The 26513-nt window shown below is 35.0% G+C and overlaps 1 protein-coding gene and 1 pseudogene across 3 annotated transcripts in view; one reads left to right on the top strand and one right to left on the bottom strand.

Moving 5' to 3' along the window:
- MMS22L (MMS22 like, DNA repair protein) overlaps window positions 1-22268 on the bottom strand; it is a 115032-nt gene extending 92764 nt beyond the window's left edge. Inside the window, exons 1-10 of one of the 3 annotated variants that reach the window (XM_019743388.3) lie at window positions 22144-22268; window positions 21357-21598; window positions 20291-20416; window positions 19483-19532; window positions 14269-14356; window positions 13996-14173; window positions 11585-11675; window positions 9903-10033; window positions 8062-8175; window positions 1360-1536 (exon numbers count right to left, since the gene is read on the bottom strand). In XM_019743388.3, the coding sequence (XP_019598947.3) occupies window positions 1360-1536; window positions 8062-8175; window positions 9903-10033; window positions 11585-11675; window positions 13996-14173; window positions 14269-14356; window positions 19483-19532; window positions 20291-20416; window positions 21357-21520 (1119 nt within the window). In that variant the 5' untranslated portion in view covers window positions 21521-21598; window positions 22144-22268. Of the gene's footprint in view, window positions 1-1359; window positions 1537-8061; window positions 8176-9902; window positions 10034-11584; window positions 11676-13995; window positions 14174-14268; window positions 14357-19482; window positions 19533-20290; window positions 20417-21356; window positions 21599-22135 lie in introns of all 3 variants that reach the window. The other 2 variants (XM_074333325.2, XM_074333326.2) reach the window with 2 other exon arrangements.
- A 2719-nt stretch (window positions 22269-24987) lies between these two features.
- Window positions 24988-25534, top strand: LOC148758784 (large ribosomal subunit protein uL6 pseudogene; annotated as a pseudogene).
- The last annotated feature ends 979 nt before the right edge of the window (window positions 25535-26513 follow it).

Raw genomic sequence — 26513 nt, 5'->3', positions numbered from 1 at the left:
TTCTAGTATTCTAATAATTCAAAGATGTGAAACATAGTATTAAATCCACAAAAATACTAAGTAAAATGATACTATAGGAATGGTAACCACTAACATTTATTGAGTACTTACCATGTATCAGTATGACAAGGACTTATGTACAGAAACAAGGACATACAATCCTTCTCTATGAGAAACTCATTTTGTTGACCTCTAGATATACAGAGGAATTCTGCGTGTGAACTTACATAGCACTTTCTAACTCTACTTTATCTTGCGATCTCCTACAGGACCTTTCATTATTAAGGGGATCATTTAAAGGACCTCTTGAGGCCCTCTCCATTTCTATGACACAATGTCAATACTAACTAACCCTCAGATTTCATGGATGATTTCTCAGCCGACTTTGTCCAATATTCCAAAAAGAGGAAAATCTGTCATAAAGAACATGTTTCATAAAGCAATAGTTCCCATACCTAACACAGGATGAGAGCCATGGAACTGTTGAAAAATAAGGATTCCCAAAGTCTAAACCAGATTACTAAATCAGGATCTCCAGAGTTGAGACCTAGAAATCTGAATTTAAAAAAAAACTCACAGGTAGGCCTGATGATCAGCCAGGTTTAGGAACCATTCCCAGAAAAAAGACCAATTTTGAAAATATAGACACATTAGTTTCAAGATTCTCAGTGTTTATTTTGTGGTACTGATGGGTTGATATAATACTATACTATTCATTTCTGAACAAGGAAGAAATTACATACAAATAGGGCTTCAAATAAATATATCCACTGGCTGGTTTTATTCATAGGGCTTTTTATATAACACTGGAAAATAGGTGTCCAATTAAAAATTAATATAGTAGTGCAAATCTGTCATTCTATTTGAAATAATCTTCACGGTTAATTAACAGATTAAAATATCTTTGTGAAAATATCTGAATAAGTGTTATTTTGAGAAAACAATTTTATCAAATTATTCACAAAACCTACTGATTAATTTCTGGAGAAACATGTTTTTCCTTTGGCAATCTTACAGATTTTAGAACTAGAAGGAATTTTCTGAACAAGCCAATCACATGATTTCTGGATGAGGGAACAGAGGCCCAGAACGGTTTAAGCAACTCACTGAAGGTCATGCGACCGCTTAGTAGCAGAGCCTGGACTAGATACCAACTCTTCTACAAATTGTTTTTTCTTAAATAAACAATAAAAAAGATAGATGTTTACTGAAAGGCCTACAGCTCCTAGATTAAGAAGCTGAATTTATCTCTGTAGGATTGTGATCTGATTTTTGTTGTTTCTGCACACTTACTTCCTAATGCGTCTACGAAAAATATGTATTAATTGATAATATAAGTTCAAAAAAATAAAATCTTACTGTTTCATCTGGTGCTCCATGACGATCAAACTGGTAAAATGATGCTACATGAGTAATAATCCACCAACTGAAACCTAATGGATCCCTGGTCTGGATTACAGGCATAGAAGGTCTTCTCTGGTCACTTGATGTTTCAAAGAGTGCTTTAAGTAGCTTATTCAGCCAGTTCCAAAAAGACTATAGAAATAGATAATACGATTGAGTTAAATTAAGACACTGATCCAATAACCTGTGATTTGGGCTTTTTCCTCCATTTTTGTAATGAAATATACACACAAAAGATAACACAAAATATCCAAAACTTAAAGAATAATAAAAATACCCAGGTTAAAAATTAGAAAATGACTAGTATTTTAGAAAGATACTACATGTTCCCACAATTACATCTTCTCCCATCCAGGGGTAATCATTATCGTGACTTTCGTAATAAATCATTCCCTTGTTTTTATAAGTTTTGCCATACAGGTATATAAGCCCAAAGCACATATTTTTGGTTTTGTTCTTTTTTTAAATGCACCTTTGTATTCTTAAGTGTCTTGTTTCTATTCCTCGGTGAGTTTCTTCTTTTCCACAACATTATGTTTCTGTGATTCATCCATATTAATGAATATGTCCAGAGTTCATCAGAGTATTCCAATATAAGACTATATTATAAAACCATTTACCTGATTTACCGCTGTTGAACATTTGGTGAGTTTTAGTAAGATTTTTTTCTAGGTATTTTGTCCATTTCATGTATTCAAATTATTAAGCATAAAGTTGTTGACAATATCTCAACTTTTTTTAGTATGTGTAGAATCTGAAGTCACGTTCCTTTCTTTATCTCTAATATTGATTCTGTAATCGTCTCAAGAAAGATTAGGTAATTTTAGTAATCTTTTTGAAGAACAAATTTTTGGCTATTTTTATCTTTTTCGTTGACTTGATCATCTATGTTGCTTTTAGTTTCATAAATTTGTGCCAGTTCTATTTGCTACCTGTTACTTTCTTTGGGTTTATTATGGAGGGATATTTTGTCTAACGTCTGCCTAAAGTTTTGCCTAACTTTGCCTAATTTAAAATTGCTGACCCATAACACTGTAAAACACAAATCTCCTAATAGTAGGAATCCAGTATTTGTACTTAGTTTGTTTGTTTTGTCTTTATCCTTACAGTACATAGAGAAAATAGTGCAGTCTAAGTTACCTAGGTTAGTCCTCTCCCCACCCCATCCTCCAGTGTGTTATTCACCTGCAATATAGTTAGGTTCCATTGTTTCTCTTTATATTCTATTGAACCCCCTTCCATACATGTTAATCTATTTCTGGAGCACCTGAAAGATTAACATGGTTCTAAAGGCAGAACAACATATTCAAACCCTTCCACTCCGTTCTCACTCATTAATCTTCCATTCCTACCCACCAATCTCAATAGTTCCTGATTTGTCTTTCCAGTATTTTTGAGCACAACTAAATATACGTATTTCCTTATTTTCTCTGCTTTGTTATAAAAAAAGGCAGCATCCTGTCAGTATTTTTTTGCACTTTGCTTATGTTATTTAACAATATATCCTGAGAATCACTCCATTATCAGTTCAGATATCTTCCTTATTCTATCATACAAATGCATAATACTCCAACGTGCAGGTATCCCATGGTGTGTTTAACCACTCTCCTGGGTAAGGGCATTTAAGTAGTTTCTAAGATTATGCTTTTATAAACAATGCTGCAATAAATAGCCTGATGCATATGTATTGTTGAATTGTTGCCGGAATATACTGAGGGTAAACTCCTTGAAGTGGGATTGGCAGGGTCAAGGTTATAAAAAATCTTCAGCCCATACTTTTTGAGTCTTTTGTGGGGGGCGGAGGGGCAATGGTAAGTTTTTATTTTATAGAACATTTTTGTAATATTCTGTATGTAATGCTTAAAGGTGGCAACATGTATACACATACACTTGTTTATGGCAGGTAAAATATAATGTATACAGTTAAAAAATTCTACAATATTTGCAGGTGGTATAGCACAGGTATCTGCTGCCTCATTCAGGCGCTTCTGGAAATGTAAGAGTGCACATAAAGTATACTTAGGTCTGTTTCTCCAAAAGAAGAGGAATGAATTATTTCAGCTACTCCTTCATTTTCTTTTTCTAACTTTCTTAAACATGCACTTTCTTAATGTGGTAGAAAAAAATGGTCTGTGGCATCAAATAATTCTGCATTTGAAGCCAAGCTTCACATATTCTGAGTCTGTTATTTGAACAGTTTACTTAACCTCACACTCATTCTACTTTCTGGCATATAAGAAATATCACTCGAGGAATATTAATTAGCTTTCCTTCTCTTCTGGGAAATTGAAGTCTAATTGAAGTCTACTGGATAATGAGTGGTTTTTTTTTGTTGTTGTTTTTTTTAGGAAAATACTCATACAGATACATACAGTATTAGCTACATGTTTAGAATATTTTCTGTGACAGAAATATGTCCTTGATCAAATTAGTTTATGTTCATTCTTGGAGTGGCCACATCATTTTAGGTGTGTGTGAATTCCCAAACATTCCTGAGCCTTCCTAGGTTTCTCTAATTGCTTCTTATCCTCTCCCCTTGGGAAGCAGCACCCTGGTTCCTTCACAAAGGTCAGCAGCAGCCCAGACAACAGTGGAAAATAACTTCTTAACCCTGAACTGCCTCATCCTTTTGGACAATTTCCTTAGAGCATCAGTCCTTTAAACACTGACCTGCTGCAGAAAATGTCTCTCTCTGAGGGAAAACTTCAAATCTCATTCAGTCTTCCCCTCCGTCATTCCAGAGGGGAATGACCAGGGTCGGGGAGACCAGGGAGTAGGGAGAAGGAATTAAATATCTCTTTCTGGAAGAATGGTAGTATGCACACGTACACACACATTTCTTCTTTTAAAAAATAAATTGAGTGCATTGTATAAATCAGTATTGTCATATTACAAACTTTTAGAATTCTTATATAAGATAGAAAACAAACAAGAAATCTCTGCTTTCAGCAGTATGGAAAGCTCCTACAAACAGGTCCTACGTGAGGCTTCGCCTGCTGTTAGCATTCTGTGATAGCATTAATTCCCAGGTAGGTGAAACAGAGGCTTCCCTGTTCTTCCTGAACTCAACTGCCTCTTATGTTTTTCTTTCTCAGTTTCCAAATCCACCTTGGTCCCTAAGGCCCCTGCAGGTAGTCAGTGCAAAGAATAATTTTTAACTTGCTCCTCTGTTGTTTTAGAAGGACTTTTTTGTTGTTTTGTTTCCTTTTAATTTGGTCACTTTTTCTTAGGCTTGAGCTTTTTATTCAGAAAGTATCTTATAGTGACAGTCCATATAATCTCCATTGAGTAAAAGGTGGGCCCTAAATTGCTTTTCTCTAAGCTGGGGGCTTATTCTGCTCTGCCATATTGGTTAATTCACTCAGTTTTAGCGGCTTGAAGTCGAAGATCAGAGTGTCAAGCACGGTCAGGCGAGAGCCGTCTTCCAGATCACAGACTTCTGGCTGCGCCCTCCAAGGAGGAAGGCTTTCTGCGTCTTTTTAAATGCTCCACTCTAGCCCTGTTTTTATATTGTTTTTGAGAAGTCTAGGGCAGGTCAAATTATTTTGCTCTTGTAAGTTATTTGATCGTTTTGCCTGGAGGATTTGAAGACTTCCCCCAGGACCTGAAGGATTTACTGTATGTTTGAGGTCAAATAGTTTTAGTAGGCTATGTCTCAGGATGGATTATTTGCAGTTAATCTTCCAGTTATCCAGTAGGCCCTTTCAGTATGACAATTTAGGTTTTCTTTTATTTCTGGAATGTTTTCTTGGATGATAGTTTTGAATGTTAGTTGTATCCCATTGTTTTGTTTTCTTCTTTTGAGACTCCGTTTAAAATAATGTTATTTCTTCTTTGCCTATCTTCCATTTCAAATATTTTTCTCTCTGCCCCTTTATATTCCTTTACCTCATTGCTATTCCCTTGGTTACCTTTCTTACCCTTATTAAATTTCCATTTGAGTCTATTCTCCTTGGGACCTTGTAATTTAGTCAATTCTAAAATGATTTCTATTTCCATTTTTCTCCTGCATTCAACTTATTCTTTTTACTCATTCCTGGCTTTTGGTCTATTTATTTTAACATTGGACTATCTTATTCAAGGTGTTCTTTTCTTTTACAGCCCCAAATACTTGTCTATTTAATTCAGTCTGGAGTGTTGTCTTACAATTTTCTTCTGCTTTGTAGTTGTTTCTGGGGAGTGGGTATCATCAGCTAACATATTATCAATTCTGTTTTCATTAAGTAACTTTAAAAAGACTTGCTTGGTTTTCCTCTTTTCATTTTATAGATTTAGACTATTTTAAGATTCCTTGTTCTGTGGAGCTCTCTTTTGTTGATGTACCAAAGTTCCCTTTCTTTACTGGATATCCTTTTTTTTTTTTTTTGATCCTTACATTTTCTGCTTTTACTTCCTGTCACTTTCACTGCCCAATCATCAAGGGGGACCACTTCCTTTTTTCATTTTCTAGAAGCTCTACCTTCAAAGACTGCCTCCTCATGTCATGCACACATTTTTATATGCCTATCCTACAGTCAGTTCTCTGATCTACAAAGAAATTTCTTCAGTATTTTCACATTCTGGCAATGATTTTAGACCAATGTTATGACTACTGCTAACTCCCTCCTCTCCTCTGAGCAATTTTCTGACTGCCTTGGCTTGCTAGAAAGTTTTGTGGTAAAGCTTTGGTGGTTTTTGCTTTTAATTTATAGCTTTGAATATTCCTCTCTTATAGTTATGCTTTCCACATGTTTTTTGTGTAGCTTTATTTGTTCTTGTCGTTCCATGTTTAGGGGGAGGTTAGGCAGGAAGATGCAGGTTTAAACATCCATCCATTGTCCATGGTTGTTGGACAATGTCACCAGTTTAGATGTCACTGGCTTGAGATTTTTAGTACCATCTAGGCACCGTGAATTCAGGCTGTAACTGCATAAGGACTGGCTTGCAATAACAGACACACAATTTTAAACTGCAAAGCACCACAGTTAAAGACAGGGAATTTTCCTTTCAAATTTAGTTGAGTTTCTAGTTCATCCTTTTGGGAGCCCAGATTTATGAGTAGTTGGTATATTAGTAGGCTATGAACTTGGGTTGTCTCTGACCTTTATCTTCTCTGCTTGCACCTTACAATGTATGAAAGCTAACAGTCAAGTTTATACAATTCAGCACTGCCTCTAAGGTGATGAGGAAGCTTCAGTGTTCAGCTGACCTACATTTAGTATTTGGCCTTAGTACTTCTTATTTTCTACAAGCTCACTGACACACTTAAAATGCTTATTATATGATACCCAGCATAATTGGATTAGATTATTTTTTTAGCAGGAAGGTTAAACTGTCTAACTTTCAGAATATAAACTTCTAATTTGACTTTCAAAATAAAATAACCTTCAAATCTGAGAATAACTTATTTTAATAGTATTTAAAAAATGAAATGCCCTCAGATATTCATTATTTTAAGACAAATAAGTCAGGTTACTACATAAAATGAACAGCATACAAATCATTTAGGTTAAACAATATATATTACTGCACAAATTTTTACAAATAATATTTTAAATTATGCCTACTTTTCTGCTTAAAATAAAGAAAAAGACTAACAGCAACAAGTATAATCATGCCTGCATTAACTACATGTGGTTTACACTTTCAAGTCTGAAATTTATAAAATAAGAACAATTCTAAAGAAATACAACATTCTTAAATAGTAAAGATAACCTTTACTATTAAAGAATATGGAAAATATGGAGAATATGGAAAATTGACTTTTACCATGTCAATGAAATAAAACATACTGGCAAATAATCAAAGGGAAAAAATTGCTGATGCTTTGTAATATTTAAATCTCATTGTAGAAAACTGAACTCTACTGACAAACCAAAATGCCAGAAAAAAAATTTCCTCACTCAATAAGTAAAAATACAATAAATTTATACTTAGCAAACTTACTTTATTTTACTTATATTTAGTAAATTTACTGCTACAATAATTTAAAGTAAATATAGTACTTGTAAACCTGCAAAAATGCATTCATTATTAAAATTAGATAGCAGCACCTAAACCCCAAATTTGGAAAGCTAGGAAATTAAAAACCCCATAAAATATCAAAAGTACGTTTTCATATAACATAAACCATTATAAGCATCATTTTGCAATGACTTGTTTGTACTTAAATCCACATATGGATATTTCTCTTTCTCTCCTAATCCACAACACTTGAAATAAAATAAAGCCCCATTATAAAGACTTGGCTCAAAATGAAGTAAATTTCCCATCTTCCCCTTTGAGCTTTTTTTCATCCTTCCTTGAAATAAAATACTGTAAAATTGAGTGAAGGAAACCTATGTTTTATTTCTCCCCAAATCTAAATCCGTCACATTTTCTCACTAAAATGTTTCCTGAATTCCTAGAGAGTATTAAATATTTTAGCCTAAGGGATTCCTGATAGAACAAAAAAAGAACTTAAGAAAATAAGACAGTCAAATTTTGTATTTATCCTAGATATTCATATTACCAATTTAGGGTTAAAAATATAGGTATTTAATACTTAGTTAATGCTCCGTTTAGTAGTAGTTGTTGTCTTATAAAGAAGGAAATCTCTAAGATGTTTCTTGGCCAAAACCACTGCATAAATTCAATATAATTAGTAACAATAACTAACATATAAATTTAACAACTTACTTCAGAGAGAGACCGTTTACTTCTGTGGTCTAGAAGATGAATAAGTAGAACCCATAATTCTTTAAAGCATGGACATGGGCAATGGTGACTCATTAAAGCTTCAGAAGGTCTAACCTGTAGAAAAGAACCAAAATGAGTTACTTATAATAGAGCAGAATTTTACATGCCATACCGCTTCCCAAATAGTTTAAAAGAACGACTTAGATAACTTAAAATTTATCCTAAATTACATAAAATTCTTTATAAAAAAATGTACCATTTCATTAACTTTTAAAAAGCCCCATTTTAAAATGAAGAGCACAGACTAATTTTCAACTTTTAAAAAAAACTCTGCTTCAATCATCTAATCTAGTCCAATGGTCAACAAACTTTCTGTAGCTAGATAATAAATATTTGAGGCTTTATTCATGATATAGTCTTTGCACAACTATTCAACTTTGCCACTGCTGTGGAACATCAGCCATAGACAGTAAGTAAAAAAAGGTTGGCGCTGTGCTCCAGTAAAGTTTTATTTACAAAAACAGGTGGTGTGTTAGGTTTGGCCTCAGGGCCATGGTTTCCTAACCTTGATCTAATCCATTAGCCACAAGAAGGAGATTTCTAATAGAAAGTTTAGAAAATAAATTTTGACTCACTGTAAAGCAAACTAAAAATTTTTACATGTCAGAATAAAAATATTAGGGATATGTAAAGGTTAAGCAATTTTACCATTTTTATAAGTATGTCCTTAATGGCCCTAAATAATGAAGACAATGGGGTTTATATTTGCAAGCATTGCTAAACTTCTAAAATTCAGAATGTATACATTATTTCACATATATCACATATACACTTCTACTTTTTTATTTTTTCAATTATAATTTTAGTTTCAGGTATACAGCATAGTGGTTAGACATTTATATAATTTAGGAAGTGATCCCCGATTAGTCTAGTACCCACCGAGCACTATACATAGTTATTACCATATTACTGACTATATTCCTTACGCGGTACTCTACATGCCTGCAACCACCTCACAACCACCAATTTGTGTTAATACTTCCTAATTCCTCCACCTTTTTCATCCAGCCCCCAAACCCCCTCATCTGGTAACCATCACTAACATAATACATAGTAAAAGGAATCTGTTAAAATATTACTATACCGTATCTGGCTAATTCACTAATTATATTAATTGTAAACATAGAGACTAGATTTAAGAGATACTGAAAATAAATATATAAAACAATCTAATTTGAAAAAATTATAAATCCTGATTTGCCATAAGTAATGTTTACACTTGTAATCTGAAACAAGTGATGATAATCTATAAACTTCCATTATTTGAAAATGAATGTGTTCTGTAACACCTTTAAATCTTTGTCTGCATTAAACACTCTACATAAATACAATTTAATAAAAACAAGTAATTTCCTCCATGATCCTAGACCTTTTATGAAAACCAGCAAACAAAACTACCCTTTAAATTTGTCAGCTAATTTAGTTAATTACTCATCTTTTTCATTATGTAGCAGCAATACAACAGATTATTACAGGGCTGGCCTTTCCTATTTGAACAGAAGTTAAATTTCCAATCATTATTTTAAACGTCTCGTTGTTATTTATTTTTGACAAGATGAAAAAAAATATTTAAAAAGAAAAAGCTCTAAAACACTAATTCCAGCCTGTTTTAAAAGTTTAAATCAAATTCTTTTCTCGTGCAACTCCCAGAATATAGTAAATATAAAACTGAAAGAATTAACCAGAATTTAGATTAAATTCTTATAGCTTAAACCACATGTATTAAGGACTAACTATTGCCACTAACTACCAACAACTCAAATAAACTCTTAAAGCATTACCTTGTCATACCTGTTGAGTGACAGGTATATTAAATCAAAAAGGAGATTTTCACAATGTTCTTCAAATAGGCTGACATTGGTTAAATTGTCACCTGCCAGATTCATAAACTGATGACCATATACAACTTGTTCTGAAATTGTAATAAAGTAAAATTTATTTAAAACTATAGATTTTATTAATTCAGAAGGTGTAAAGTGACTATATACCTTTAAATTAACTTAAAACAAAATTGTAACACATACAGTTCAAAGCAAATTTTTTGCAAATATAAGTTATATTTTAGGGAAATCCTGTCTTATATAAACATCACCTAAAAAAATTTCAATCCTTCCAAGTACCATTTAATAGACTTCTTTTTCCTTACATCTTTGAAAAGCAACAAAGCAACAAAAGCAACAAAAAATAAAAAAGGGTAAACACTAGAAAATCTTCACCCATATTTCTAACAAATAAAGCCTTTTAAACATTATTATTCTTTTAACAAATCGTAAGTTAACCATGTGTAATTATTTTCTGGTGTGAAATAGAACAAACCAAGGTAACAGATACCAAAATTTGTACTTATATCAGAGTAAGTCCACTTGAGAGGGAAAATTACATATTTGTGTACATCTTTGTATGTTTGCGTGTATATATATAAGTGTACACACATATATATATAGACATATATATGTATTTATTAATTGAAAGGCAGGTACTGAGGTAATGGATGTCTTTATAACCTCAATAATAAATAATTTACTTTACAACTAAATAATATTTCCAGAATATTGCTAAATTGATAAGGGAACCTAAAGACGCCAAGAGCAAGACCAAGAAATAAATAGGTAACATATAAAATAAAGGATTACTATCCATAATAAGCTAATTTAAAAAAAAAACAAAACTTTGCAAAAGACTATGGACAAGTAATTAATAAAGAAAATATAAAAAGACAATGAAATTATGTAAAAAATTTCAACTTTACTGGTAATCAGAAAATTGCGAAAAGAGGGATTCAATATTACTTTTCATGCATTAGTTGGCAAAACATAAAAATAATTGATAATGTCCACTACTGGCAAGAGTATGAGGCAGAAGCGTGCTCATAGTTAATGTATACAAATTAGAGAAACTTTGTGTACAGAGAGCATATACAGTATTAAAACTTCAATGTGCCACGCCAAAGAATCTATTCTGTAGCACAACGTGTGCAAATATCAACCATGTATATACATACACAAGAAATTCAGTGAAATACTATTGTAATACCAAAAAAGGGAAATAACTGAAATATTAAAAATTAGACTTGGCTAATTCTGATAGATCCATTGCATCCAGCCCTTAAATAAAGTTAAAACTATATGTACTAACATGAATAGATCTCTAAAAAACTTTTCAATGAAACACTAAACACAACAATGATACCATTTGTGGTTAGAAACAAAACTAAAAATCCTATCTGTGAATTTCTATATACGTATACTAATAGACAGTAAGTATAGAAAGGTAAACAGACCAAACTGTTCCCAGTAGTTACCTTTGGAATAAATGGGTAAGATTTTCACTTTTTACTTTGGTTACTATTTGATTTAAAAAAAAAAACAAAAAAAAACGGAAACACTTACTACTTATGAAAATTTAAAAACACTAAAAAGTTTACATTAGAAAAAGGACATAAATTATAAATCCATAAACTTACTAAATTTTTCACCAAGCATCTGAAGAATCTCTAGCACCAGCCAGTGGATATCTAAGTGGAGATGTAATAAATGCCATGATGGTGGAAAAAGCTGTGAATGACATTATCAACTGTGACTGAGAATTCATAATACTATACAATGTATTTGATAGCATATCACACACAACACTCCTCCATAAGCAGAAGGATAAAGAACCAATTAACCTATCACTGTTCAAAAGCTCAGGGCAAACCTTTGTTTTATTCATTAGAATATTATTTCACTGGAGACCTTTGAAGGCAGGATATATTTTCATCTAAGGGTTTAAGACAGACCACTTTGGGGCTGCTGAATAGTCTAGTTAAGGTCCCTTGCAAGCAACCTCTGATTCTACCACAGCTGAAAGGCAGTAAAAGAATTCTAAAAACACGTTATTTTCATGATTTTGTATTTTAGTTAAGAAATATGTTTTTAAACGTAATACATACCTATAATGTATTTTAAGAGAACTTTGAACAATCATGTAGACACTATTGTCATGCCCATTAAGAAACTTTATCAATAACCTTCTTCCAGTCAACATTTAGTATCACTATAAAAATAAATACAATAATACAAATGTTCTATTAAGACAACTAGGAAGAAAACGGAGAAGGAATTTGCCTTATCAAAAATGGGGGGAAAAAATGCTACACTAATGAAACAGTATTGGCTGAAGAACAGATAATCAAGAACAGCAAAAATAAGGAAGAGAGAAATGAATAAACATGGTATTTCAAATCAGTAGGGAAAGCGTGGGTCATTCAGTAAAAGGCAGAATCATTAACTTTTTCATTTACAAGAAACTAAAGTTAGATTTCCCACCTCACAGCATATTTTTTTAAAAAGGGTAAGAAATAAATATAAAGAACTATGTTTTTAACAGCAGTATAGAGATGATATAAAAGAAAAAACTTACAAATACAACTATATAAAAAATCTACCTAGCAAGTCAGCTTAACTGCTGAAATAGATGAAAATATTTGAAATACACAATACCCAACAAATAATATCTCTAATAAAAAAGTTCCCCAAAAATAATAAAAGACAGATGCTTAACTGAAAATATCAATTAAATCAATACTTTTCATATATGATTGGTAAAGTACAAGAAATACATAAAGTCTTGAAAGATGCTTTATGTTTTATAAGGCTTTTTTTGTTGTTGTTTTAGAAAAGAATTTTAGTGTATGATTTTTCTGTTGCTGTTTATGTATTGAAGACTACATTCCCCTGCTTTAAAAACTCAGTCTTCTGATCTTCAAACAACCTATTTTTTAAAGTCTGCCTAATTAAAAAGCCCATGAAAGGCAAAATCTAGTTTGAGGACCCTTGCACATATTCTTTATTTCTGCTCCTAGATAAATTATTAATTTTTATTTGTTAACCACTTGATGATATGCAGAAAACAAAAATGACTCCAATTTATAGAGACTAAAAGGAAAAATATGCCTCTCCCACAATCTACCCACGAATCTTTACTAAATGACATGATTAAAAGCAATTATCTATTTGCTTTCTATGCATTAGACATACAAACCTGTAAATTAAGTTGGAATTATATTTACTTCTATTTGTAGATACATTGATACCTGATAAAAAGTGAATTTTTTTGCTCTTGTTCCCTTTCATAAAAATATGTAAACCTTTAATTGTACATTTTGACAAAGATGTGTTCCTAAAAACTGAATGTTATTTAAATTGGTGAAGTTGAATAGAATGGAAAGGCTGAGAATCCCGGGAATCCATGGAGAAGTATAATTTGTCACCCACATAAAATCACATGGAGAATTTGTTAATTACATCTGTAAACTGCGTCATACTAACAACATAACTTTAAAAAATATAAACTTCAGAGGGAATGATTATTACAAGTAGAAAAAAAGGGCATTTGTCAAAATGATCTTAATCGTATTTCAAAAAGTCAGGTTAGACAAAATGATGTGGTTTTGAAAAGGTAACTTCTTGAATCTTACTATAATAAAAACTAGGGTTTTCCCAAACCTTTATCAATGGAAAAGATGATACAAACTTTAGAAAATCAATGTCATTTTATTTGCTTTGAAACTTTTAAACAATGCACTGTTATAAATTAGAACAAAGAATAACTATCTCCCATTCAGTATATACTATGTTCTAAGCACTTTACTCATTTTAATTTATTTAATTCTCCCAATAATTCTACGTAGCAGCACCAATTATACAGACAATGAGACTGAGGCAAGAAATGTCACTTGCCCACTGGCACATAATTAATAAAAGGACGAGCCAGAATTTCAACTCAGGCAGTCTAGTTCCAGAGCTGCACTCTTGACTAATTTCTTCATTCTTGAGTGAATCTTCTGTGTGGGGAGAAAGAAAACTGATAATTTAAAAATTAAGTAAGTCAAACCTTAATCTGGTTTTGATTTTCATATGCTCCTGGATTAATACTGCGCAGTTCAGAGAGATGTCCAACATACAAGAGTAATCCATGCAGCTCATCAACCAACATTGAGGGAAGCTGAGCCTCCAAAACCTCATAGGGATGAATGGGAACATGACTCTCAGCATTCTGTACTTTCAGGTACCTAAAACATGATTAGATACAATAAACAACCAGAGTCTGGATGAATATGCACTTAGAAATTCATGCAGTAATCAAAACCCTCATCTGATGTCCTACCTGAAGATGAAAACTTTAACATAATGAAGAAATGTTACGCACTGCTGCCTGATATCGTCTGCTTTGCAATGTAGGGTTGATATCTTCCCTGAAACCAAGTAATTAATTAGTAGGTAGTGACAAAAAATTTCCGTAAGCCATACAAGCAGCAATTCTCTATCTCCTAATTTTTTCTATTGACTCCTATATGGTTCTCGCCACTCCTCCCCCCCCCCCACACACACAAAACTGCTCTTATTAAAGTCACCAGTGAAACCCATCTGATGGATCCTACCCGTCCTCCAGTAACCTGCCCTTGCAGTAGCACCGGCTATTCCTGGCTTCACAGACACCACATGTTGCCAGTCTTCTTTCTTCCTCCCCGCATATCCTTTCTCCTCCTCAAGCCTACTAAGTATATGAGGGCTCTTCAGGACTCAATCCTGAGTCCTCTCCTCTCCATACAGCTCTTCCTACATGTATAATCCCATCACTTCCTTTATTTCAAAATGATGACTTGAGAAGGCTTACCTATATCCCAGACCTCTCCTATGCACTCCAGACCTTGCAAGTCAAACTGCCTAGCATCTAGCTGTACTTGGAATACACAGACAGTGCAAATAATACATCCTTGATTTCTTCCAAAACCTTGTCACACTGCCCATGTTTTCTGCACTCATTACAGCTGGTGCCAACATGTCATGCTTGCGCCTTCCACTGCCTTCAAATTATATCTAATCCATCAGAGTCCTATTAAGATTATAGGATTTACTACAACAGGGCTTCTAACAGGTTTCCCCACATCCTCCTTTGCCTCTCTGTCATCCAAGTACAAAATCTACTTTAAATGTATATCAGTTCCTAGTCGTCCTAAATCAAAACCTATGAAATGTACCTACTGTATTCAGAATGAAATCAGAACTCCTTATAATGACCTATATTGCCCCAAATGAAATAGTAATAGTGCCTGTCTTTCTCCCAACGTCATCCCATGCCATCTTTCCCTGACTTCAACATTAACATCAGCAAAAATTATCTGGGTGGTTACTATATACAAAACACTGATAATCACTATACAACAAATAAATAAAAGACAATCACCAAACAAAAGAGAAAAGAGGATGAGAATGATAGACAACAAATTCTCATCCATATTAAACATAAAGCAAAACTTATTTCTAATTTTGAATTCACGGGCAAACACTGCCACTGCTTTGGCAAAACCAACAGGAGCATATAAGAGTCAAGATATTGTACAAAAATCTATATATTCAACATTGCAGTGCATTTTTATAACTTAATTATATTTCACCTACAAAATTCATATCATCCCTCAGTTTCATAATTCTCAGCCCACACAGGCAATACTGTCTTAAGAACAACTGCTGTGAACTCCTGCATCCAACCAAGATGGAGTACAAGGAATCATATTTACCCATCTTAAACTAGAAAACCAGAAAAACAACATTTAAAAAAAAATAAAAGGGTTTTCAGCCACTGGGCACAGGCTATGCAAGACTGCTATCCTAGAGAGAAGATAATTCCTAAGACTACACCAGGTTCCCACCTAGAGACAGTTTCCAGGCTGCAGCACACGGAGAGTCTCAAATAGAGTCTAAATCACTGAGTTGAGGAGACGTGAGATCTGAGTTTAGGCAGGTTTAAATTTACAGAGCAAAAGTATCAAAGAAGAAAAAAGCTACATAAAAAAGAGCTCTGGAAACATATAGAGGGTACCCTTTGAGTCTCTGGCTATTCAAGCATGAGAAAAAATAACCGAAAACCAAGGGAAAACACCGAAAAACAATTCCCTACAAAGCTTACACAGGTCAGGGAACAGTTCAAGTTCCCACCCATAAGAATGAAAATAAAATAATATACCAGAAAGAATCCTCAGAAATCTGACTGGAACTAAATTAACATCAGACTAAAGGCTACTTTTTTTAAAGTCCTAACAAAATTTAAAACAAGACTCAAAAAGATTCAATGGATTACAAGTACTCAACAGCGAGCCTGAACAAAATTTAACACTAGTTAGAGAAATACAAGAAAATCCAGAAAGCAGCAATGTGAAATCTATAATGTCCATCACACAATAAAAAATGTACTGGATTTTCAAAGAACCAGAAAATTGTAACACAGAACTAGGAGAAAAATCAATCAATACAAACAGAAATAACAATGATGAAAGACTACAGTCAACAGAGTTAAAACCAGCAATTGTATGTATACTCTATATGTTCAAGATGGATTTTTAAAAAAGCATGAGGACAGAAATAGAAGACATTAAAAAAAAAAAATCCAAACGAAATGTCTACAGACAAAAAAAATATATACAATATCTGAAAACCTACTATATCTGAAATAACACCAATAACTATATTGAAGAACAAGTATCAGCAAAACATACATTATTGTGTATGTAATTCTGCCTCAGCTGGAAAACATCTGGGTAGTATAATGAACAAGAGAACAAGAACCATATGCACATCAGTAAATGACCCAACAGGAGGGCTTTCTGGGGAGGGCTGAGGGCCAAGGCAAAGCCATGTGAATTTATTAACAAACCCTGACAGCTGCATGACAGGGATGGTCTTTAATCCTGCTAACCTGTCCAACAAATCTAACCTTAAGTTTTTTTTTAATCAACAAAAACAGCCAAAATGTCAGTGTAACAAATAACCATTTCAACAAATAGTTCATTGTACTGTTTTCAGGCAATGGAATAATTTCAAGGAATAACCTTGCATAATAAATACCTTCCTCAAACCCAATTTAATTAAGTCACCTTGTATAGTATTATTTTTGCTGTGTCTATAATCTTTTAGAGCCTTCCCCAGGGTTTCAAAATGTAATTCTCACTCTTTGGCATGGTTTACAAAGACAACCGTGACTGCAACTGCAATGTCTTTGTCTATACAGTTGTTTCTACCTGGGACTCTTCCTGTCCCCAAAACTTTCCCAAATCTGTTCCCTAGCTAAGTTCTCCTCATCCTTGAAGACTCAGATCTGGCATCACTCAATGAGGGACATATAAACAGATGAAGCCCTTGGCTCTCGTAACAGCTTGAACATATCGCTGTCCCTATAGTTTTCTATGTATCATGTTGACCTATGCTTGCATGTCTATCTGTCCTACTCAACTGCAAGCTCTTCAGCAGCATACTTTTCCACTTGCTTTTTCAGCACCTTACAGAGTACCTGGCATGAAGCATGGATTCAGGTGATAATGACACAATAATACTCAACATTTACTGAGAAAATAAAACAAATAAAACAGCCCTGAAAGTTGATAGCAAACAGTTAGGCTATAAAGTTCCCTATTGTAATTAAACAATTTTCATAAAATATCAAAAGTAATCAGACTAACCTCCCACCTGTCAGAATGGCTATTATCAAAAAGTCAGTAAATAACAAGTGTTGGCGAGGATGTGGAGAAAAGGGAACCCTGTGCACTGTTGGGGGAAATGTAAATTGGTACAGTCACTATGGAAAATAGTATGGAGGTTCCCTCAAAAATTAAGATAGGACTACCATGCAACCCAGCAATTCTACTGCTGGGTATTTATCTGAAGAAAATGAAGACACTGATTCGAAAAGATATAAGCCCGCTTATGCTCATTGCAGCGTTATTTACAATAGCCAAGATATGGAAGCAACTTAAGTGTCCACCAACAAATGAATGGATAAAGATGTGATACACCCCCCCCCATCATCAGCACCACCAAACACAATGGAATATTACTGAGCCATAAAGACAGAATGAAATCTTGCCATTTGTGACAACATGGATGGACTTAGAGGGTATTGTGCTAAGTGAAATAAGTCACACGGAGAAAGACAAATTATGATTTCACTTATGTGGAATCAAAACAAAACAAAACAAAAAGAAACAGACTCAGAGATACAGAGAACAAACTGATAGATGCCAGAGAGGAAGCAGGTAGGGACATGAGTAGACAAGGTGAAGGGGATTAAGAGGTACAAACTTCCAGCTCTAAAATACTTAAGTCATGGGGATGTAATGTACGGCCTAAGGCATACAGTCAATAATATCATACTAACTTTGTGTGGTAATAGATGGTTACTAGACTTACCGTAGTGATTACTTTGTATATAAGGTATATAAACGTCAAATCATTATATTGTACATCTGAAACTAATATAATATCAGATGTCAACAATACTTCAATAAAATAATAAAAAAAATTATCAGATAGGGCGACTCCAGGACTATGGTAAAACAAGACAAAAAGAAAACCTCTCTGTAATCATGTCTGAACACAGAAACAAAGCATTGGGCAATCACACAAAAACAAAATACAAAAACATTCCCCTGTTCTAGCTAACATGACTATTGCATTATAGTTACAACACTCCATAGCCTCCCTTTGTTTGTCCTACCTCCTATATAAAAATTAACATAATCATCCAAGTGCTCCTTTACTTATCTAATCCAGAACAAAGTACTAACACCCTTAAACTCTACCCAAAATCAGCTGGCACAAGCCCCTCTCTACTTCCTCTATTGAGACACCCCACCTGCTCCTCATGATGTATTTCCCCTTGTTTCAGTAAGCCACTAAACCTTTCCTTAACCAAAGGTGTGTTCCTGCCAATCTTTAGCTGCTGGACATCACTAATAAGATACTAGGACAAGCACTTAAACATGCATCATGTCATTTAATTCTCACACAAATTCAATGAGGTGGGAACTATTACCCGATATGAGACCCACAATTAGCTAGGGTTGGAACCGGATCATCACAGAGCCATGATTCTAAATACAAAGTGCACCTAAACTGCCAGAGAGGCGAAGCAGCTGGCCTGCACTAAAACCCACTGCCCCTCAATTCCCTTCACAACCTTAACTATACCAAGTCCCCACAAGATCAGTAATTCATTAAGTGTCAAAAACAGACAGAAAGCAGAAAAGAAGAACAAGACAGCACAAGGTCTGGTATAGTTCTCTTATGAGTTCTCCGTCCTACTCCCCATCCCCAAAGCAAATTACTAACAGATGTTTAGCCTTAAATCAACTTTACCTACAGATTTGAAAAAATATTATAAACCTTAGCTACAACAAACTTCCAGTGTCATACTTTGTCTGAACACTAAATATACTTCATCCTGAACTTCTGACCTAACACTGCCACCATGTTAGTATGATATCCCAATTATCAACGTAGACCCATGTGTGATTCACTATACTTTGCCTTTAAACACACAACTTACCAAAATCACAGCTGGCCTGTAATAAAGTTTCCAAGTTGTACAGTTGTTGCCTAATTTAAAAAATGTATGTGAGAGTTAATTTTAGAAGAGTTCAAAGCATGTAAAATTAAACAGATGTTTCCAAATCTATTAGCTTCAATGTGTCCTATTTGTGAGTGACATTTAATACTTCATGAATGTTTATTACAGGGTCAGCTTTAGGCAAGATAACTTTAAGAAAAGCTAAAATATGCCTTTTCTGACCTTCCAAAAATATCTTTTATTAAAAGCTGCATATATCTAAGAAATGATATCAAATATCATAGATTTCATTATCAATTAGATACTGTTTAAATTTTCAAGAAGTTTAAGATACTTATATAACATATCCTAGGTTAACAGTTGCATAATGAAATTTTAAGTTGTATCATAGTTACAGTAGGAGTTCAAAAACGAACGATGTCAACTAGAGTTATCAGGCAAAGTTATATTTATAATGTTCCAACTTAATTCCTGAGAACTAATTCCTTAATTCCACTTTCCATTCTTCCTAGCTGCCTTTCAACTACTTAAAGATTGACCCATATTCATGACCTGTGTCCTAGATAAAGACTCAACTCATTCTGTAATGTTCAGAATTAGAGAATCATTCACTTAGCCTGTTCTCTCAATAAAACATAGAACATGGCACAGATACAATGACACATAGGGTCTTATGGGATGAGGGTGGGAGGAGAAATCCCTCATCTACCTTTCCATTTTCATTTAAATGTAGCATATATACATTCTTAATGTATTTTTGGATATTTAAAAATAAAACGAAACATACCTGAATAAATGAAATAGCACTCTAGATGAATTCACTAATGCTGTTTCAGTAACCCACTGAATGCCAAATATTTCCACAGTATCCTCTTCAAAATTAGTTGGTAAAGGATCAAGATTCAAAATTAATCTGAAATGAAAAGTGATTTAATCTCACGAAAAGTATGCTAAATCTCATTACTAATAGCATGTCATTTTTGACATTATATGAGCCTGTATTATACATGACATGCTAGCAATGAGATTCTAAAGTCACAAACGATATACCTTTGTACCTTACATATTCAGGAACACTACAGCTAGACTGTATTAAAAATTCAGCCTCAAGAACAATGTAATTTATGTGTAAAAAGCGTGGAGTATAGGGAACACACTTTCGCCTGTGTTTAATGGTCCTTCAGTCGTAGAATTTCATCCTTTGAGGAGGCATTTAATTTTTAAAACAGCTAAAAGTTATTGAACCATGTCTGGAGAATAACAATCAAAATGAGTAATCTCTTTTAAGGTCTCAAACAAGGGACAACTGTAAAACCAACAAAAATGATTTCCTTTCTGACCAAAATTGCCTCAGCAGGTATTCCCAAAATATTTCAATAACAGCACAACCGCCCAAGGCAAAACTTTTAAAGAATAATATTCCTGTGAACTTATACAATCTGGTATTTATTAGAAAGCTTTTTTAAAATAAGTCTATTAAGACCACTCTGTATACAGACACATAGTATCAGAAGAAACTGGGGCAACAAAAAATGTGTATGTTTTACTTAACGATTACTGAACAAATCAGTACCCACCTCCCTAACCCAAAGCTGAGGCAGCAGTGAGGTAAGAGAACATCTGGCAGAGCAAGCAAGTTGTTCTTCATATCCAAAAATCTTTCAGGTAAGCTCTAACCAGGACAGCAACAACAGAACTAATGGCTTGTATCCGTGTGATATACTAGGCCGATTTACAAACACATGGTTTGCACATCAAAGTTTAGTTAACTCTAATCTTAATTAAATAACATCCCTAACAAACTGATGGAAACTCTGAGGAGAGAAAAACAAAGTCTCCGATTTTTCACTTACCGCTTAAGGGCTCCAGTGGAAAGGTAGGACTCTCCAGAAAAATGTTTCCCTGCTCCTCTGTTGTCAAAAGCACAAGAAAAGCAAGGGGGTTTGCACCATTCTGTCCCCAGCTCCAGTTCCAAGCTGTCGGTCAGGAAAGTCGACGCAGCGGAACAGATATCCATTCTTTACTTCATGTTCTGAAATGTCTGGGGTTCATTATAATTATCATTAAGGGCTCCAAAGAAGTCGTGATGAGATTCCTGGAGGTGGTGCGGGCCGAGAAATCAGAGGTGACTTCAGAAAGTTCCCAAAACGCTCCTCCCCAACACACACACACACACACACACACACACACGCGCGCACACACACACACACACACACAAGTGAAATTCACAATAACTCTCTCCCACCGACCTCCCAAGATCAAGGTTGTCAGAACCTAAGCAAAACGCACCCGCGATCGGATGTAGCAGAAACTTAACATCCCCTGTAGCTAGGACCCTGCCGCGCAGGGCAGGGTAAAGAGGCAAGAAATGTTTGCAGGACAGAGACTTCAACTCCACAGCTCGCCTGGCCCTGCGCCCTCCTCTGTGCTACTAAACCGCGCTGCCAGCTTCCCCAGTGTCGTGCAAATGCTCCCTTGCAGTCTCCGGGTGAGGATCAGGGGGGGCCCGCGCCAACCCCCACTCCTCCCGGCCCGGGGGCAAGTCTCGCTAGGTCCGCACACGGCAGACACCCGCGTGGACCGGGCCAATGGCGAGGGGAGCCGGTGTCCTGTGCACCGGTGCCCGTCGTACTTACTCACACTTTCAGCCTCCGAGATCCGCCCGCCGCGATCCCGATCACAGGCCGGTGGTCCGTGGGATCTAAATCCCAAACAGGTGAAATTCCCGCCACTGTGCACCCGCGCTCAGGAAGGGCGGGGCCACAGCGGAGCCCGCCCCCGTAGGTACGCTCGCGAGGTCTCCGTGGGAACGGTCGGCACTCGTGAGTTCTCGCGAGAGTCCGCCAGCCAAGGATTCAGTGTCGCATCGGTCCGCCTTTCCTTTCTTTCTTTTTTTTTTTTTTTTTTAGCTTTAATTGGTGCCTTTGGCCGGAAGGCGGGGCCTCAGTGGGCAACGAAAGTGACGAAACTGAGGTGAGAGAAGCATAGGGACAAACGGGATTATCCTCTGTGGGCCTGAAAAAGGAGCTCTGATCGAGTCCAGGGCGGGTGTCTCGTTTGCACCGACAGCCGCGTCTTCGCCCTTCATTTCCCTCGCTAGTATCTGCAACTCTTTCGTTGAGATTGACGATGCCTGTTTATGGATTGTGAGCCGAGCAAGTGCAAAAATGAGGTGAATCCAGTGAATAGAAAACACTGATATGAAAATTGTTGCTCCACTTTTATGCAACACATCCAGACAGGTTTAAGTCGTTTAAACCTGGACGCTTTTGTAAAACTATAGTCCATTCGCAGCATTTTTATCTTTCTTAAGTGTTCTTGAAAGTCTCCTTAGAAGATTTTTAAGGCTGTCAGAGATAACACATTTCAGCTTCTCGCCGTCTTTAGATTCAAGAAAAACCTGAGAATTTCTCAATCAAATGTGCTGCTATAATTTGAGTATTTGCCGTTGCACGGTCCTCCACAATAGTTTGTCCTACGTTTAATTCCTATATAGGAAACTTAACTCTTTCCTCTGTTGAAACCATATTTTCTGACAAATGGGATAAGATGGGGGAAAAACACAATGTGATCTGTATTCCGACTGCAACTTAGGGCTGCGAGGGTGACAATGTCTGTTAATGCTCAGCAGATGTACTATGAGATCCCATGCTGTGTTGGGGACCACTGCGGCTGCTTTATGTTCCAGGTGGAGTCTAGCAGTAACACATAGTGTTATCTACAACAATCCCTGGGAAACAGTGCCTAGGTATAAGAATATTGGGCCCTGGCACTGACTTTTGAAGAACTTGGTCAGTATAGCCATTATTCTTCCTCTAGTGAAAACATCAAAATAGACCCTTTTTCCTTTTTCAAGGGCCTAATGTTGAGTGATAAACTTGGTTGAACCAATGAGTGGAACAGGAAGAACAAAATAAGTTTTCTGTAAGTAATTTAAACAAGTACTATCACACGTTATAACAGTAAGAATTCCCAGTAGGTAACAGATGGCATACTCAAGAGAAATGATTGAAGGGTGTTTAAATGAAAGGGCCATATACAAAGGTGTGGTTGACAGAATTAACTGAAAACAAAAAAAGGTGAACTAATCAGAGTCATTATCACTGTTAGGCCTAAGGGGTAAGGGAAAGAGGGATTACCAGAGCCCAAGGAGACTTACTGCTGTAGGAGACAGCCACCTACCTGATAACTAACTATGGTGGCTTCATGGAGGAACATAGCCACTGCCCACCTGCAACCCAGCAGGGAGGAGCTGAAAGGATTAAGTATCCAAACCTCTTTCCCTCCACACTCCAATGTCCTCCCAGTGTCTCTCATTGGCCAAAACCAACCTAAAAACAGGGCAAGAATATAATCTATAAAATTCAGTCTCCTGGATTAGAGTCCAGGCTAATGAAGAATAGGGTGTGAATCTGACAGAAGGGCCAATTATATCAAGAAGACAACAATACTAAATGTGTACTTATCAAGTTACAGAGCTTCAATATACATAAAGTGAAAAATACTATTATTTATAAGAGAAATACTCAAATTATTAGTGGTAGTTAGAGCCTTCGACACTCTTTCTGTGATTGGTAGAACAAGTAGACAGAAAATTAGTACAGAAGACCTGAACAGCACTACCAACCAGCATGACCTAATTGACATTTATAGGTCACTCAACAATAGCAGAATACACTCTTAATAAGTGCATCTGGAGCATTCACTAAGAAAGATCATAATCTGAGCAATAAAAAATAATAATTCATTAACTTTAAAAGGATTGAAATCATACAAAGCATATTGTCTGATCACAATGGAATGAAACTGGAAATGTATAATAGAAAGCTATCTGAAAAAAAACTCTGGAAATTAAGTAACACACTTCTAATTGGATCAAGGAAGAAGTTACTATGAAAATCAGAAAATACTTTGAATTGAATGAAAATAAAAACATTAAATTTTACAACGTTAGTTGTTAACAGAGAAGAAGAAAGAGCTCAATTCAATAATTTACATTTCTATCTTAAGAAACTAAAATAAATAAATATAAATAAAACAAAAACACACAAAATGAAGGAAATAATAGGGTAGAAGTGAATGGAATGAAACAGAAGAAAAGTAGAGGAAATAAATCAAAAGTTAGTTCTTTGAAAAGATCAATATAATTGATTTAAAAAAACCTCTAGCCTGACTGATCCAGAAAAAAAGAGAGAAGATGCAAATTACCAGTATTGGGAATTAGAGATGTTATTGCTACAGATTCTACACACATTAAAAGGATATTAAGAACATTTTTATGTCAATAAACATAGATGAAATGGACAAATGCCTTGAAAGATACCAACTGCCAAAGCTCACAAAAGAAGAAAAAGATAACTTGAATAGCTCTATATCCATCTTAGTAATTTTAATCTTTAGTTTAAAAGACCTTTCTTTCTCATGCCACACACACTTCTTACAAGAAACTCCAACACCGCTCCCTTTGCTGCATCTACTGTGAGGATGAAGACCGTTCTCAGCAATCAGACAGTGGACATTCCAGAAAATGTGGACATCACTGACCCTTTAGAGTTACTGACCCTTCACACAGTTATTGTGACAGGTCCCAGAGGTACCTGGTGGAGGGACTTCAATCACATCACTGTAGAACTCAATCTCCTTGGAAAGAAGAGGAAGAGGCTCCGGATTGACAAATGGTGGGGAAATAGAAAGGAACTGGCTACTGTTCAAATTGTCTGTAGTCATGTATGGAACATGATCAAGGATGTTACACTGGGTTTCCGTTACAAGACAAGGGCTGTGTAAGCTCACTTCCCCATCAATGTCATTATTTAGGAGAATGGTTCTCCGAAATTTCCTGGATGAAAAATACATCCGCAGGGATCAGATAAGGTAAGGTGTTGCTTATTTAGTATCTCAAGCCCAGAAAGATGAGTTAATTCTTGAAGGAAATGATATTGAACTAAATTCAGCTGCTTTGATTCAACAAGCCACAACAGTTAAAAAACAAGGATATCAGAAAAATTTTGGATGGTATCTATGTTTCTGATAAAGGACAGTTCAACGGGCTGATGAGTAGGATCTAAGTTGTCCAGCTACATAAATACCAAGATGTTAAGTGATTCCTCTGACTTATTTGTGATATTTTAAATGCAATAAAAGCCATGTATTGATTTGAGAGAGAAAAAAGAAACTACAAGACCAGATAGATTTACTATTGAACTCTAAACATTTAAGGAAGGGATAACACCGAATCTATACTAACTCTTCCAGAAAATAGAAGAGGACGGAATACTTCAGAACTCATTCATGTGGCCAGCAAAACTTGACAAAGACAGGAAAATAAAATTACAATCCAATATCAGATGCAAACAGAGAGGCAGAAATTTTACCAAGTAAAATTCAGCAATAGATAAAAAGGATGACCTATACTAAGAAAATCAGGTTCATCTTGGGAATGCAAGGTTGGTTCTAGTTTCAAAGCACAGTCAGGGTAGTTCATTATATCAACACTGTAAAAAAGAAAAAACACATTATCATCAATATGCAGAAAAAAACCACTTGAAAAAAATTCCGCCTTCTTTCATGATAAAAACTCTTGGCATACTAGGAATAGAAGAAAATTTCCCTAATCTGATAAATGGCAATTGTGACAAACCTATTAATATCATGAAAATGAATGCTTCATTCCTAAGATTGAGAATAAGGCAAAGATAACTGCTTCCCTACTTCTGTTCAACATTGTACTGGAGGTAACTAACCAGTGCAAAGGTAGGTATGAGAAAGAAATAAAAGTCATATAGATTACAAAGGATGAAGTAAAACTGTCATTATTCTCAGATGACATAATCATTTACGTAAAAAATCCTTAAAAATCTATAAAACAGTTTTTATTACTAATAATTCTGCAAAGTAGCAGGGTACAATGTCAATAAACAAAAATAAATTGTATCGTTCTAGATAAATTATGAACATTTAAAAATTGTAATTAAAGGCAATACCATTTTAATGGCATCAAAAATACTTAG

This window comes from Rhinolophus sinicus, chromosome 2 (assembly GCF_057876585.1).
Source record: "Rhinolophus sinicus isolate RSI-liver-muscle chromosome 2, RSI-T2T, whole genome shotgun sequence".
NCBI classification, from domain to species: Eukaryota; Metazoa; Chordata; class Mammalia; order Chiroptera; family Rhinolophidae; genus Rhinolophus; species Rhinolophus sinicus.
The sequence above is the reverse complement of the archived record's forward strand: the minus strand, read 5'-3'. Positions and strand labels throughout refer to the sequence as shown.